At 29.2% G+C, this 16,519-nt stretch overlaps 1 protein-coding gene and 1 long non-coding RNA gene across 2 annotated transcripts; both read left to right on the top strand.

Moving 5' to 3' along the window:
• Positions 1-2,763: 2,763 nt before the first annotated feature.
• On the top strand, positions 2,764-6,714 carry LOC130805952 (uncharacterized). Its single transcript, XR_009040245.1, has 3 exons — positions 2,764-3,026; positions 3,219-4,921; positions 5,485-6,714. It is a non-coding gene; the product is annotated as an uncharacterized LOC130805952 (long non-coding RNA).
• A 4,849-nt stretch (positions 6,715-11,563) lies between these two features.
• Positions 11,564-13,209, top strand: LOC130806700 (heat stress transcription factor B-2b-like). The gene is made up of 2 exons (XM_057671877.1): positions 11,564-12,098; positions 12,198-13,209. Exons 1-2 carry the CDS (start codon positions 11,856-11,858, stop codon positions 12,855-12,857), a joined length of 903 nt encoding a protein of 300 aa, XP_057527860.1. The 5' UTR covers positions 11,564-11,855; the 3' UTR covers positions 12,858-13,209.
• Positions 13,210-16,519: the final 3,310 nt, after the last annotated feature.

Below are 16,519 nucleotides of genomic sequence, written 5' to 3'. Positions count from 1 at the left end.
CTTGGATTACAACAAATAGAAGGAAGACCAAACATCGTATCAAGTATCAGAAATAATAATACCTGTCGGCAGCAATACTAACCAAACAAGACAACCTGTTCATCACCCTTATACTTGGATCACAACAAATATAAGAGCTTCATTTCCCTCGTGTTACACTTTACGTGATTTAATATATTTTAATAATTAGTCGCGTGTACACAAACATATAATCAAACATACATTATACATTTTATTTTATGATCAGAGGTTTTCCCAAGAAAAATATATCTCAAGAATATTCAATTGCAATATTAATATCATAATATTTTTCTCTCAAATTCAATCGCATTCAAAATCATTATTAACATAATGATATAACTTTCATCCAAATAATAATATTATAAGTATTTCTCTTTCAAATTAAACCGTATCTAATTTCGTTATCAAATAACATATAAATTTTATCAAAGTAGTAATTATAAATTCAAGTTTGACAAAAATAATAGTAGATATAATTTGAGAATATATAAAATATAATATCATACAAAATAATGTCATATAAAATCATGCATTCTATTTAAACACATTAATTATCATTTAGCATATAATATTAATGGGATAGTCCTAATTAGATGGATATTGAGAATTACCTTGTCACGCGATCCTAGACAAACGTACGCTCCTAATAATCTTTGTCTACGAATTCGCTGTCTACACGATAAAATAATATATCTCAAATTAATACCCCGATCAACCCAATCGAAATAAATAAATTAAAAGACTCTCGATTTATATTTTATAATTTATTTAAAATGACAAATTTTAAAATGTAGTTAAAATTTTAAAGATTAGTAGTAATAGTTTTAAAAGAAAAGGACAAAGTTCAAATAATAAAAGTAAAGGTGCTTTAGAAAACTTAGAAAATTTGGTACTGGTTACCAATACCCACGGAAAGAAACAGGGGAAAGAAGAGAGAGGGGGAGAAAGGGAGAGAGAGAGAGAAAGAGGGAGAAGGAACACGGTGTCGGCCGGCGGTAGCCGCCGTCGCACGTCGGTGGTATCCCGGTGACCGCCGTATCACCGGAAAATTAAGGTCATAATTTTTTTTTTTCCATTTTTCAAATAAAAGATGGGTGTTTTTCACTTAATAGCATAAATTTTTTTGGGTTTTGAATAAAAAAAATTTCTAACAAATAGATGAAATTCATACCTTTAATATCAAAATCGTGCCTTTTCTTGATTAAATTTTAAGCAATTGGAAGATGGAGGAAGTAGTTTGTAGGAGAAAAAGGAAGTGTGAGTAATACTGTGAATGGACTAAGGGTAATTGGTTTAATTTATAGTGGGTAAATGAGGTTAGTTATAGGATTTAGAGGGAGAAGTGGGAAGTTATTTATTAATGGGGAGTTATTATTATTTTTTTTTAAATTTCTGAAATTTGTTTTTATAGATTTATTATTACTATTTTATTTATTATTATTATTAATTATTATTATTATTTTTATTTTAAAAAGCGGATGTTACATTTTCAATGGTCGTCCGCATAGATTTTCTTTTCTATTCATTTTGATTTTTCTAACATGTAATTCAAAGTCCTTTTTATCTCTTTCCACTCGTGCTCTCAAGGCCATCTTTGGTGTAATGTGCCCTCTTTTCAAGTCCCTTGAAATTCAACTTTTATCTTTCTTATCGGTTTGTTAATATCCCGTCTTTGATCAAGCCAAACCATCTTAAATAATTTTAATTATCATTTTCTCAATGCTTGGAACTCCTAATCCTTTTATTTATTTTCATTTTGAAAAATATCTCTCAAATTCGCAGTGTAGCACCGATCTAATTAATATTCGATAAAACTTTCTAATATGTTTTTAGTAAAAACACTTTGATTAGATATTTTTATATTTTATGGTTAAAAGAGTAACTAATAAGTAATAACCCTTTTAGTAAAAACACTTTGAATATATTTCAATTTTCATTCCACATATCATTTTTGGTATACAAAATCAACGTTAGATACAAATATCTTGTAAAGACACAGCAAGTCAAGAACCACTGTCAGATATTTTTCTATACTTCAGCAAGAAGAAAAATATCTTTGTTACTTTTATAAAAGGAGCAATTAATTAGGAGTACTATTATATTCTTAGTAATAATATTTTGCACCAAAAAAATGCACCTTTGTAATAATGCATAGGATATTTACATTTTTTATTTTTAACTTCTGATGATTATTATAATATATTGATCATTTATTCATTCACAGGATAAGATTTGTGTGATGTAGAACAGTAGATAACCAATTGTGAATTGTTCTAATGTACAAAATTACAAATTATATATTATTACAAATTCTCATATACATTTCCATTAGGCTAATTCAATATATACTTTTAATTATAATATATCTTTTCATATGAAAAGATATATTATAATTATAACTACAATAAGTATTTAAGCTTGTAATTGTAATTATAATATATCTTTTCAATTTATATGAGATTGTAAATGGTTACTTTAAAATTATAATTGATTATTTTGAAGTTGTAAGTAATTACTTTAAGATTATAAAAATCCACTTTAAGGTTATAATTGGTCATTTTAAGATTGTAAGTAATAATTTTTTTTTGAAAGAAAAAAAAATTTATTACTTACAATCTTAAAATGACCAATTACAACCTTAAAATGAATTTTTATAAGGAAAAATTACCCTGAATAATACGACCTTTCACTAATTTCCCTACAATAACACGAACTTTTAATTAACCTTGAATAATACGAAGTTTAATCTCTTTTTTCCGTGAATATCCTTTTTTACCTATAACCGGCTAATTGGAGGTGTTTATTATTTTTTTTTGAGAAAATTAATTATTCTTTAGTCTTTACTGATTTATTGAATGAACTCACTACTCCCAAAACTTGCTTCTTCTCTCTCCTTCATGCTCTACACCATTAACTCAGGAAATCATTGCCCCAAGCTTCGAAGACAGCAATTGAAGAAGACAACAATACTCAAGCTTAATCAAGCTACATAACCGCATACGATGGTTAGTTTATTCTTCTCACTTGCATTATTTATCCCTAAATTTTGTTTACTCGGAAAAATTAGGGTTTTAAAATAGACAATATTTTCCATTTGTTGATTTACTTGTTCAATTTCGGTTTCTTTACACTGTTACTTGTTCAAATTCGTTTTCATTTAAACATGGATTTAATTTTGTTTTTTTGCTTGGTTTTAGGCTAATCTTAGTGATTCAACTACATTGAAGTTTTGGTATGATGGGGTATTTAAAAATGGAGTTGTGGGGTTAGAGTATCTTTGTGGGATGTGTAAAACCATCTCTTTAGACCCAGATAAGTTGTCTTTTTTGAGTTAAAAGGAACTGTAAAGGAAGATTTTGGGGTAGATTATGAGTTTTCTCTTTGGTATCATCTAACTAATGCTTTAAGCTTTGAGGAAGGATTAAAAAGGCTTACTGATGATATTTGTATGGGGGAAATGTCTAAGATTGCTGTTGAAAATAGAGCATTATCTGTATATGTAATTAATGATAAGGATGATGCGAAGTTGATTCTAGAAATATCGAAAAATATTAGTAAAAGCAGTAAAGTTTGGTATACTGTTGTGAATAGAAAAAAGTTAACCCCCAAGAGAGCATCTAAGGCAAAAGATTCCCTTAGTGAAAGCTCTAGTCCCCACAACATCAATATAAAACCAAACAACCCACCCCAAAGTGACATATTTGTTGAAGTGGGAAACCAGTACAAACCTATTCACACCACAAACTTATCTTCAAAATCAGATCTAGTCACTGAATCTAAATTTAACCAACTTCAACATGATTTTCTGAAGATGAGCTAAAGCTTGGTAATAGTGTTAAGGTAAGTGAAGAAGATGGATCTGAGGAGGATGATTCACAAGATGTTGATTATGAGTTATCACTTGATGAGGAAGGTGAGGATGAGATATCAGAAGAGCTTATCCAAAGTCAAGATGTTGATCATGAGTTATCACATGATGAGGAAGGTGAGTGTAATAAAACTGAGGTGTTCTCTGAATATGATAACAGTGATGATGAAGTTGATGATGCTACTGTAGTTCATGGTAGGACTGATTTTAGGAGGTTCAAATGGATTGTTGGACAAGTTTTTGGCATCCCAGTTGAATTTAAGGAGGTAATGAAATATGCAGTTCATTAGGGAAGAAATGTGAAGTTTTGTTTGAGTGGCAAGGCTAGATTGAATAAGCTTGGTATAAGATGTATTGAAGGTTGTCCCTTCAAGCTCTATGCTAGTTGGGATAAAACACGAGCTTCCTTTGTTGTCAAGAAAGTTAATGATGTACACACTTGTCAAAGAAATATGGATTCAAATTTTCAATTCAAAGCTTCTTGGTGTGCAGATCAGTTATCAGTTACTTGATTTATTCAAGTCAATGCCACACATTCCTTCTGCAGAACTAGTTGATATTGTTAGGAAACAATTTCAAATGATCATTAGTAGGGGATTTGCTTACAAGATTAAGTATGTTGCACATAAGAGGTTACATGGATCCATGAAACAACATTATCTTAAGCGCATGAGCTATGTCGGGGTTTTAGAACAAAGTAACCCTAATAGCCACTTTGGTGTTGTTACTGATGTAAGCACAAATCCACCCACATTTCAGAGACTCTTTGTTTGCTTTGAAGGGGTCAAAGATGGTTGGGTAGGTAGGTGTAAGAAAATATTATGCATTAGTGGTTGTTTTCTAAAAACATTCTTGGGAGAACTGCTATTAAGTACAGTTGGGAGAGACCCTAATGAACAAATGTATCCATTGGCTTAGGCTGTTGTTGAGGGAGAAAACAATGAGTCATGGCAATGGTTCATTTCTAAATTGAAAAAATGCGTACCTCATGATGATAGAAAAGAATGGATAGTTATTTCAGATGAACACCAGGTAAACGCACTCACCTTTTATTATTTATGCATTTAGCACATTATGTACTGGAATATACTGTATTATGCACACTTAGCACATTATGCATTGGATTATGCACACTTAGCACATTATGTACTAGAATATACTGGAATATACTGATATTAATGATATTATGGTAGTGTACTTCAGTATACTTCAATTTACTGTTATATGGCTACTGTCATATGGTTGCATGAAGGTGAACTGAATTGTTAGGTGCAAATTCTATCATGTTAATTTATAATAGTGTGAATGAATCACTTTTGTCAAAAGAAAGCACAAACTGGTAGTATACTTCAGTAAACATATAGAATCTGATTTAGCTGATTATATGGCTATTGTTTACTTCAGTATACTTCAGTAAACATATGGGTATTGAATCTGATTATATGGCTACTGTTTATATGGCTACTAAATGGTATTGAATCTGATTTAGCTTTTCTTTTTCAAAAGCTTAAAAATTTGGTAGATGTGGCTACTGTCAATTTAGAATGTTATTCCTAATTATTTATGCACATTTAATACACTTACCTATTGTACAGAGCATTTTGAGGGCTGTCCAACTTGAGCTTCCAAAAGCAGAACATCAGCATTGTGCTAGGCACATCTACGCAAATTGGAACAAGTCATTCAAAGGGGAAGAGATGAAATTAATGTTTTGGAGATGTGTTAAAGCATACAACTTGGCAGATTTTGAGGAAGCAATTAATGAGATGGAGAATGTAAATCCGGTTGTTGTTGATGCCTTCAAGAAATGTGGTCCACAATTGTTTTGTAGGTCTTTTGTCAAACTAGAAGGAAAGTGTGATGTTATTTTGAGCAATATGGCCGAAACTTTCAACTACATTATGAATGCAAGATCACATCACTTATTAGATATGCTTGAAGAAATAAGATCAATGCTAATGAGAGGAGGGCTAGTAAAAAGGAAGAGGCATTGATAAAGTGGAAGGGTTTGTTATGTCCAAAAGTACAAATATGGTGTTGCATCCATTTTTTACTTGCATAAAGAGATTGAGTCTTACGTTGATAAGTGCTATGCTAAAGAGACTTATTAGAGAGCCTATGAAGGAAACATCAATCCTTGCGTTGGGGAGAGACATTGGCCAAAAATTGACAAACCTATTGATTCTCCTCCAATAAAGATTGGTCCTGGTAGACCACGGAAAAACAGAGTCAAGAGTCCGCATGAAGATCCTAAAAACCAGGGAAGCTCTCAAGACATGACCTTCAAATGACATATGGCATTTGCAATAAGGTTGGACATAACAAAAGGAAGTGTCCGGAGAAGGATAAAGCAGTTGAGCAACCACCTCCATTGAAGAGAAGTAGAGGAAGACCAAAAAAGATTGTTGATGTAGTAACCACTAAACCAAAGTTATCCCATCACAACATGTCTGCACAACCTTGTTCTTTAGGCAAAGGCAATAGGATAATTAGAATAGGAGAAGGGAGTAGAGGGGGTAAGACCGGAAGTGCAAGCCGAAGGAGTGGTGTAACTATTGCTCAAAGGGGAAAGCCAAAGAAGAACCCTCCTGAAATAGTATCAACCCAAGCATCGATAAAAGAAGAATTAATGCTGCAAGACTTAGTGTCATTTTGATTATTATGGTGTAATTTATGGCTTAGAACATTGTTCAAGCATTTTGCGTTTTGGAAAACAATTTAGTAGTTGTAGATGTAATTTATGCTTATCTATGTATGTAATGGTAACATTTTGGCTATAACATGTATATGATTGAAGCTAAAAATCTTGATAAGAAGAAACCTTGTTTCCATTTTTCATTAGATTGAAATGAAGTTCCATTACATGATCAAATTCTTATACCTAACTTTACATAAATAAGAACAATCCAAAGAAAACCCAAGACGTAACAAGTACAAAAATTAATGCTTGTTGTGCATTTACATGTTTAACAACTTCCAATTTCAAAATAGTTCACTTTCCTTCAATTTTTCATTCTTGGCCTTCAATTTCCTTATTTTATCAATCAACATAGTTTTCTCTTCTTCCAAACAAGCTGAAATTTCACATGAATACTCTACATCTTTCTCCCACTTAAAAAATTTACAATCTTGTACCTACATATCAAACCAAATCATGAAACCCTAATTGAAAAAAATAAAAATTTCCATAAAAAAAATAAAGCTTTAGAAGAATGAATACTTACGGGCCAAAATGTATATCCATAAAACCTCTCACCAACTCTTATTTGTTTTTTGGCAACTTGTAATTTAGCAATAACACCATGTTTACATAAAGAAATTTTTTTGCAGTTGATGTTCTAGATTGAGATGATGATGAAGGAAAATACATCTTCAACATTAAATTATTTTACCTTTGAAAATGAAAAGGAGAAAGAATGAGAAGTAATTAGAAGAAGTAAAAAAATGGAAGAACAAAGCAAGAAATTAGAAAGAGGTAGAAGAAATTGATAGAAGTAAAAAAATGGAAGTATAAGTAAGAAAAGAAGTAAAAAGAATCTGCAAAAATGGAAGGGATGAAGTTCTGATTCAAACAGTCACATTTCACCTATTCAACCGATCACAAACCGGTAAGGTATACTAGCGGAAAAATGAGATTAAACTTCATATTACTCAAGGTTAATTGAAAGTTCGTATTATTGTAGGGAAATCAGTGAAAGATCGTATTATTCAGGATAATTTTTCCTTTTTATAATCTTAAAGTGATTACTTACAACTTTAAAATAATCAATTATAACTTTAAAGTAACCATTTACAATCTCATATAAGATGAAAAGATATATTGTAATTACAATTACAATAAGTATTGCTTAAATAAAATTTGCTTACATCATCCACTTAAAAAAAATCATAGTTCACACTCATCTCAAAAAAATTTCCAATTCAATAATTTAATATGTTGATGTCATCATTAAATATTTAAAAATAGTATATTTCATTTTATAAAAAATTAAAATAATTTTACATTTAATACCTTTTTTAAGACTGCAGTTTTGACTAACAAATAATATAAAAATTCTATTTTCATCATTTTTATTATATCAGACTAAATTATTAACATCGTATTGCATTTGTATAAATCAAGTTCATGAATAAGTTGAAAAAATAAAAATATTACACTAATAAATACTCTATGCAAAAAAATTTACTATGTCAAAGAAATGAATCTCAATGCGAACTTGTTATTAATATAAAGTTGCATTTGATGTTAGCTACTAATATTATGTCAAAATAATTTTATAATTTGTTAGTTTGATCACTAACTATATAAGGCTAATATTGCGTACACACTACAACATATTTAACTTTTTGCGACATTAAATTTAGTGACATTAAAAAAATGCCACTGATTTATATTTTTTGTGTGATAATTGTTAGTTTTAATTTTAAGTTCCACAATAAAGTGATTTTATGACACTTTATTTGGCCTTTAGTGACATATGTAATTATTACTATAGTATCAGTCTATAGTGACATTTATGAGAAATGTCACTAGATACTATGTCGCGAAAAGCTTATTAGTATGATTTTGTATTATACTGCTAAAAAGTCTAATAAATGTCACTAAATCTAATATATATACTATTAAAAATTTAAATAGTGACATTTAAATTAAATATCCCTAAATATATCTCATTAGAAGCAAATTATGTTATAGTGACATTCAACCTTAAATTTCACTTTAAATAAAAACCACTTAATATATAGCGCTAGAATAATAAAATTCATTTTGTTAATCGGATAATAATAAGTATATTTTAGTGTGTTTCCATCCTCACTTTTGATCGGTTCCTTGTTTTGTTCCTTTGTAGAATCTCATAAACATTTTTGTAGGATCTCTCCAAGAGGACCATGAGCTCCCATTTAAGTTTTTATTCCGGATCTTTGTATATATAGGACATATAATATTTTTTTTAATAAGTAAAGTTCTTGATCGGTATGGACTTTTATACTAATAATTATAATTTTTTCCATTTTATTCAAGTCAAATAAATTTTAATTCTCAAAATATAAAGTCTTTAAAATGAATAATTATGTTCTGGCCTGGTGTTATTTAATTTAAATTATTTGTAAATTCATCAGTCCTACTATTCAATCTTATATGCACAAAAATATTTTCAAATAGAATCTCGACCCTGAATTATAATAAAGTTATCAATAAAATAATTTAATTGAATTTTTTGATTGAGAAAAACTTGAAGAGATATTTTTAGGCAGACATGAAACCTTTCCAATTCATTCACATCACCTTTGTTGCTATCAATGTCATGATCCAAAATACTAACAGTGTTTTTTTTTTATTGTAGTAGAAAAAGTAGAAAACAAAAGCTCCAAATAAAAAGTTTCTCCAACTCTAGTACTCATCGATGATGCCAAATTATTATCTATTTATCTCAAAATAAATTTCCCTTATTATTTATATTTTAGTATGTTTTGATAAATTTAAGTTTTATTTTTGGATATGATTTTTTACTCTATATTTTTTATATTAATTTAAAATACTCTATTAATTTAACCTAATATATTTTTAATTTCTTAATATTTATGTTACTCTCTCATTGCTTAAAGAAGTTTTCACAAGAAATATTCATATAAATTTAAAAATAGAATCTTTTAAATGACGGATATATTATTTTATTGAATAATAAATTTGATGGAGGAAAAACAAAATCCAAAAACTTATAAACATATTTTTAAAAGTGGGTGAAAAAAATATGTGGATTGCATATTAAAAATATTTTATATAGTTAATAAAAAACATATGAAGACATAAACAATATAAAAATATTAAAATAAAGTTAATAAAAGATGAAAACATAACATTATTAAAATATTAAAATAAAAATAAACAAAGTTAATTTAACCAAAATTTATAGTATAAATAAATAATAATAATAATAAAAATAAAATAAATTAACTGACAAATAAAAGTAACTTTAACGGATAGAGTTATATGACACTATTGACTGATATAGAAAGTAGGTTCTAGATCTACATCTTCTAGCACATTCCTATTTTATCCTATCAATTTAAAATCAGTGGAATATTTTTCTAGAAGATGAAAATATCTTTTTGTGGGCCTCTTTAATACGCTCATCCATGTATTAATTAACACGTACACACTACAAACATTTTTTAATTGGAAATTCAAAAAAAAATCTACAATCCTTTCTTTATTCCAAACAAATTGTGTCAAGTACTTCCTCTGTTCCTTTTAGTTGCAACATTAGGATTTTTTATGTAGATCAATGCACTAATTCTATTCTTAATATCTTTAATTATGTATAATAAAACATTATTAAAACTTGATATTAATAATCTTTACACCGAGACGAATCAAACAAGATTCCACTTGACTATATTTTAACTAATAGATTAAAATTAATCACAGATTAAGGAAGCTAAGTGAATAGTGTATATACTTCTAATGTTGCAAGTAAATTGAAACGAAGGTAGTATAAATGTAGTAAAGATATGTAATGCGACTATGTGAGTAAATGTGGTGAAAAGATAGTATTTAATAAGAAGATAAAAAATAATATGATGATATGAAAATATTAGTTAATTTATTTTTTCTGTGTAATAGATTTAAAGCAAAAAAAATTATGGGGTTTTTAAGAACTTGACAATAAATGAAAAGTGAGAATAAATTGTATGCATGAAACTAAAGAGATTCAAAATGTATGAATGTGATCAAAGAAACTAGTAAATTGTTGTTCAAAAACAAAAATAATGCAATAAATGAGATGAACCAAAATAACAATTGATGCTTAAATAAGACAGAGAGAGTACTATAGATGAGAACTAAAAAAAATGTAGGTCATCATCATCATTAAACCTCGTAGATCTTGATCATATAAACTATAATCAGGATCCATGCAGGAAAGGAAGATGGGCAACCCATACTTATAAAAGAGGATGTCGCCGAAGAGTTTTCTGTGTCCAGAAAGTTCCTCAAAAAAAATGTGTTTGCTTATTTTATTAAGGAAAAAGTGTAAAAGTACCTAATAAATTTTTGGAAGGGATTTTGCCTCTCAATCCCACTAGGAAAACTATATTTACCTTCAAAGTAAATGAATGATTCATCCATTTCTTTTTCTATATTAGTTTGTTTATATTTTTGACATTGCTTTAAACAGTGATATGTAGTAAGAATATTTATTTAGAATTTTTTACTTATATTTAATTATACTTTCTTATATTTAATTTATCAGTCTCATATCATTTACTTTTTTACTTTTGTTAAGGTAATATTTTAACTCTTAATATCTCTAATTATGTTTAATTAAAAAATTATAAAAATTTAATATTAATAATCCTTTGAGACGAATCGAAAAAGATCTCGCTCGATTATATTTTAACTTATAGATTGAGAATAAAATATATATTAAGACAGATAAGTGAATATTAATCCATTAATAAATGAAACTAATAGGAAGAATAGGAGGGATTAAGATAAATTGTAAAAAAAAATTAAATAAATTTTGATTTTATGACTTTACCGATTTATTTTAATCCATAGAAAATTCAATTCTCCCTTAATTTCAAATTTACTCCACGACAAGCATCATAAAATGTTTTGAGCCTAAAATAGAGTGGTTATTTAAGCTGACCGAGCCTAAAATTTTCCGATTCGATATTTAAAAAAAAAACAAATCAAAGGAAGTTTCTGGAAAGAAGTAGCGCAACTTCTCCTTTCCTTGCTTAGCAATATCTTTATATTCTCTTTCCTCTTCTTCTCAAAGTTTTGGTTCTTTTTAAATCAATTTCCATTTTCAGATCTTCGTTTTTTTCTACATCCTTCCATTTCAGGTCAAATTTCTCTCTCTTTACTTTCAAAAACTTTATGCTATATTCTCTGATTCTTTAATTTTCACAATTACATTACTGGAGAAGAAAATTTCCGATTCTTTCCTGCCCTCCGGCGATGATTTCACCGTCCAGAGAAGAAAATGTTGCCGGAGGTGAGTCTCAACGGTCAGTTCCGACGCCATTTTTAACGAAAACTTATCAATTAGTTGAGGATCCTACAATTAACGATGTAATCTCATGGAATGATGATGGATCTACTTTCATCGTTTGGAATACTACAGTTTTCGCTCGCGATTTACTTCCCCGCTATTTCAAACACAATAACTTCTCGTCCTTTGTTCGTCAGCTTAATACTTATGTAAGCAATAAATATCATGATCAAGTTCATTATTGAATTGAATCTTCATTGTTCAATAAAAGTAATTGAGCTTTTTCGTTAAATTTTTGCATTTTTTAGGGCTTTCGGAAGGTAGTTCCGGATAGATGGGAGTTCGCAAACGAATCGTTTCGACGAGGGGAAAAACAGCTCCTCTGTGAAATCCAACGGCGTAAAACAGCAGCGATTGCAGCACCGGCGACACCGGAAGCGCAACAACGGCAGATTTCTCGGGGAGATTCATGTGAGGAACAGGTAATATCAAATTCACCACCATTAGGAATTCCGACGACAATTTACAGTAACAACGCCGTCGATAATTGTATCAACAGCAATACGAAGGAAGATTTAATGGACGAATACTCGAGATTAAAAAGACAAAATATGGAGCTAAACAGAGAATTAAAGAATATGAAGTCATTATGTAACAATATATTTGCATTGATGACGAATTTTGCTACATCTCAAGGAAATATTACAGCTACAAGTAGTAGCAGTAATTGTATAAAACAGGCGTTGAATTTGTTGCCACATATGGATGTTGAGTGTGCGGTGACGGTCACAGCCGGTGAGGGTAGCGGAAGTGAGAGTCCTATGATTTTTGGGGTACCAATTGGTTTAAAGAGGGTTAGAGAAGAAGGGAGTGATGAAGATGTGGTGAAGGTGCAGGATAATATGATGGAGACTGATTGTGAGCTTAAATGTCAGCCGTGTAATGTTTCAGGTCTGATTGATGTCTGATTATCATGATGATCAGATACTCTTTGGTTGAATAGCGTGACCGAAATAGTAATAGCCTATAGCCTATAGGGTATGTAATGGAATTTTGTTAAGATTATTAATTATCATTAATCAAATCGTAGACTTGTAGTGTTAGAGAGGGGAGAATTTCGTAATTTGAATAGAAGACAAGTGATCTAGTCATGAACTCATGTCACTTGTTCGATCAAGAATGCTCTTTTGCTTCCAATTTCACCCCTGGTTTGTAAGGTTAATTACAGTGAGATGATGTTGTTTAGTGTAAAATTAATGGGCCTCTAATGGGCTATTGAGCCTGTATTTTTAAAATAAAGCGGGGCTTGTGATAATGATCTGTTAGGATTTCAGTTTATAATGTAGTAAAACTTAAAAGGTTATATTTTTCTCTAATAAAATTTAGAAGTTAGGAGAGTCGTAGTGTTATAGTTTATAGAGATAAAAGAAGTTTGTTGCTTTATGTTCTTTGAAGTTATATTTTTCTCTAATAAAATTTAGAAGTTAGCATAATTGTAGTGTTATAGCTTATAGAGGTAAAAGAAGTTTGTTGCTTTATGTTCTCTCTACCATTTGAAATAGCACTATTTGTTGAAAATACTTTATATGTGAGATAAGATTTCACATCGATAATTGTTGTCTTGTATATATATTAGGTGAGGTAATCCTCCTACTACCATATGGTTTAGGGAGACAATGATCCTCATCAAGTGTATGTGTAAGTCAACGCTCTTGACCTGTAGGTTTGTGGGCTCAAGCCTACGAGTGTCCCGTGTCCACACGAATGGAAGACGGTAATATTATGTGACAAATACCGAGTTAAATAGTTTCATGTGTATGTATTTATTCTCTTTTATCATTGTTAATTATGTCTTTGATGGAGCTACAATGTGAGAATTAGCACAATGTGAGATCTACAATGGACCACCATTAAACCACTCCTCGTCTTTGGTACATGAAATGGCTCATTGGGTAAGACAGTGAAGTGCATTGTCTACATGATTACACTCAGAAAATAGAAATAAATTGAAATGGAGCTACCCTTGTGAGAGCACATTTAAAAATCTTCTTTGGCATCCCCTTCTATTATCAATTCTTTCCTTCGTGGGACTTAGATAATTCTATTGCCTAATCTACAACTCGAATATCACCCGTTTCAACCTTATCAATGTTCCACACTTCTTTTGAACTAGCAAACACCACTCAACCCTGATTGTTTCTCAACTACCACACCCAAGCCTGCCTAATCTTTTGCATCTTGCCTAGATTGCCTTTACTCACGTTCCTCCTAACACCTCTTTCCGACAATGATTTATTCCACCCATTTATTTTCTGTTGTATTCATCAAATATGTTAATAAAAACTTGGAAAAATTAATGCTATTTTAATGAGACTGAGAGGGGTTAATGGAGTTTTCCTTTTATCTTTAGGATAAAAATTTGATTTTCACATCCTACAAGTTAGAAGAATTCTTTTCTTCAATACCAGTTGAGAATCTTCAGCCTATACTTAAAAAAAAAAAGAAATTGAGGGAGTATTATGAAGAGTTTTAAGTTATTGTATGTAGACGAAAAAAATGAGATTACATGGGCAATTAAAAAATACCTACTCAAACCATTAATTTTGCAATATTTACTTTTAAACCTCTCACATAGCATTACATAATGCTATAATCTTAAATGCGACATATGAGTAAGTGTTTTTTTCAAAAATAAATCTTAAATCAAGTTGTAGAAAATTTTAATTTTCAAAAACAACTGTCTTGTTTCAAATCTCAGATTAGATAGCTATTTTCCATTAATAATATCGAATAAGAGAAAATATGGTCAAAAACTCAAGTAAAGTTTTATTGAGAAAAACAAACAAATACTCCTTATAATTTTTTTGCTACGAATCTACGATAGCATTGTCATATATACTACTTATTTTGTTTATCTGTATAATTTACTTTTTATTTATCTATAATTAGTTATACAACAATTGAAGAATTAACTTTGACTCGCGTTTACATTTTTTAAATTTTTATAAAATTTTCTAGTTCATCTAGTAGAAATGGGCGAATATATGCAACTCTTTTTCATAGAAATGTTGCCTAGGCCATAGTGCTTCGGTTATGGGTTATGGGCCTTAAGGCATCCTAAGTCCTAAACAGTTATTGAATGGACTTCGTGGTGGGAAATGAATAAATGTCATTGTCTTTATTTATAATGGATTGAACTGTAATTTTTATTTATCATATGATAGCTTAAGATTAAGAAAATAAGCAGTAGGTTTTAGTTTTAATTATAAGTCAAAATATAGGAATTATAATAATACGGAGTCATATTATATATTTATATGTAATTTGAAAATGCTTATGCATGTTTGAGGTTGCGAATTGACAGATATATAAATGGAGTTTTTGTTGTTGAGCTTAATAATATGAACATTTGGGAAGCTTTAAAACGATGGTATCCCTAAATCATATAACTATTTGTAATTTTGTATTATAACTATTCATGTGTGAGTTGTAATTATTGACGTTCGTTATATTATGATTTAAGATGTTTTATTTTATACTCTTATCAGAGGTGATTTTAAATACTCTATGTAAGATATTCAAATTATAACTTATATTACATATATTTTAATTTAATCATTTATTTTCATACCATAATTTTTAGAATATATATAATAAATCAAATAAAAAAATTATTATATATTTTTAGCTGGCTATTAATTCTCACGTCAATTTTTGTTTCAAATATCGTACAAAAGTTAACCTATTGGCTAGCAATATATAATTGATTTGCACCAAAATTTTAAAATCCTATTGGCTATTGCTCGGTCGGTCATATTGACATCAAATTACTATGCTACAATTTATTCTTTATTCTCTAAGTGCTCTTTGACGCTTTAGCTATTGCATTAACTTACTTTGCCTAAAGATTTGTCTTTTATTCTTGGATTATCACATCACTTTTCTAGAGGTCTTTGTTTAGCTTTTCAAAAGTGATTCTAATCTTATAAGGTTATGTTAATTGGACAATTTCTTAGAAGTTTGGTAACCCTTTTGGCTATCAACTCATAAAAAATTACCCTTCATTATTTCCTTCCACACCATTAACAATGTTTAGTAAATGATTGTTAATTGTTAGGTTTTTTAGTTGATTTATTTGATTAATTAAAAGTTTAAAGTTTTGACTTTTTATTGTTGGCGATAGCTGAATAAATTATATGTTTAAGGAGATATTTGGTAAAATTATATATTAATTGTTGGTTGTTGATTAGAGGAAAAAGTGGGTTAATAAGTCAAAAACTAATGAAAAAAGCCAACCAAGTTAGTTTAAAAGTCATTTACTAAATACTTTTTTGACTTTTTGATCAATTAAAACTCAAAAGCCAATTAAAAAATCAACTTAAAAGTTATTTACTAAACACACCCTGTAATTGAATTATATTAAATGGAATTAAATCAAACTCAAATAAATGTAATTGAAATGAAATGAAATATTTATGAAACATAGTAGTAAAAGTAAAGTCATACATTAAAATGAACAAGAATGAAATATTTCTAGAGGTCATTGTTTAGCCTTGGACCGTCAAATGTATATATTAATCAACCACTCCTTAATTCTTTTATGTGAAATACATATGGGTTATTTTCTAAC

The sequence above is a fragment of the Amaranthus tricolor genome, chromosome 2, assembly GCF_026212465.1.
Source record: "Amaranthus tricolor cultivar Red isolate AtriRed21 chromosome 2, ASM2621246v1, whole genome shotgun sequence".
NCBI lineage: Eukaryota > Viridiplantae > Streptophyta > Magnoliopsida > Caryophyllales > Amaranthaceae > Amaranthus > Amaranthus tricolor.
This window is presented reverse-complemented; position numbering and strand designations above follow the sequence as displayed.

Bases quoted from the DNA above. Each gene is read 5' to 3' on its own strand.
- LOC130806700 (XM_057671877.1), top strand. From the start codon at position 11,856: ATGATTTCACCGTCCAGAGAAGAAAATGTTGCCGGAGGTGAGTCTCAA. The intron at 12,099-12,197 runs GTAAGCAATAAA...TGCATTTTTTAG, and splicing joins TTCGTCAGCTTAATACTTAT to GGCTTTCGGAAGGTAGTTCC.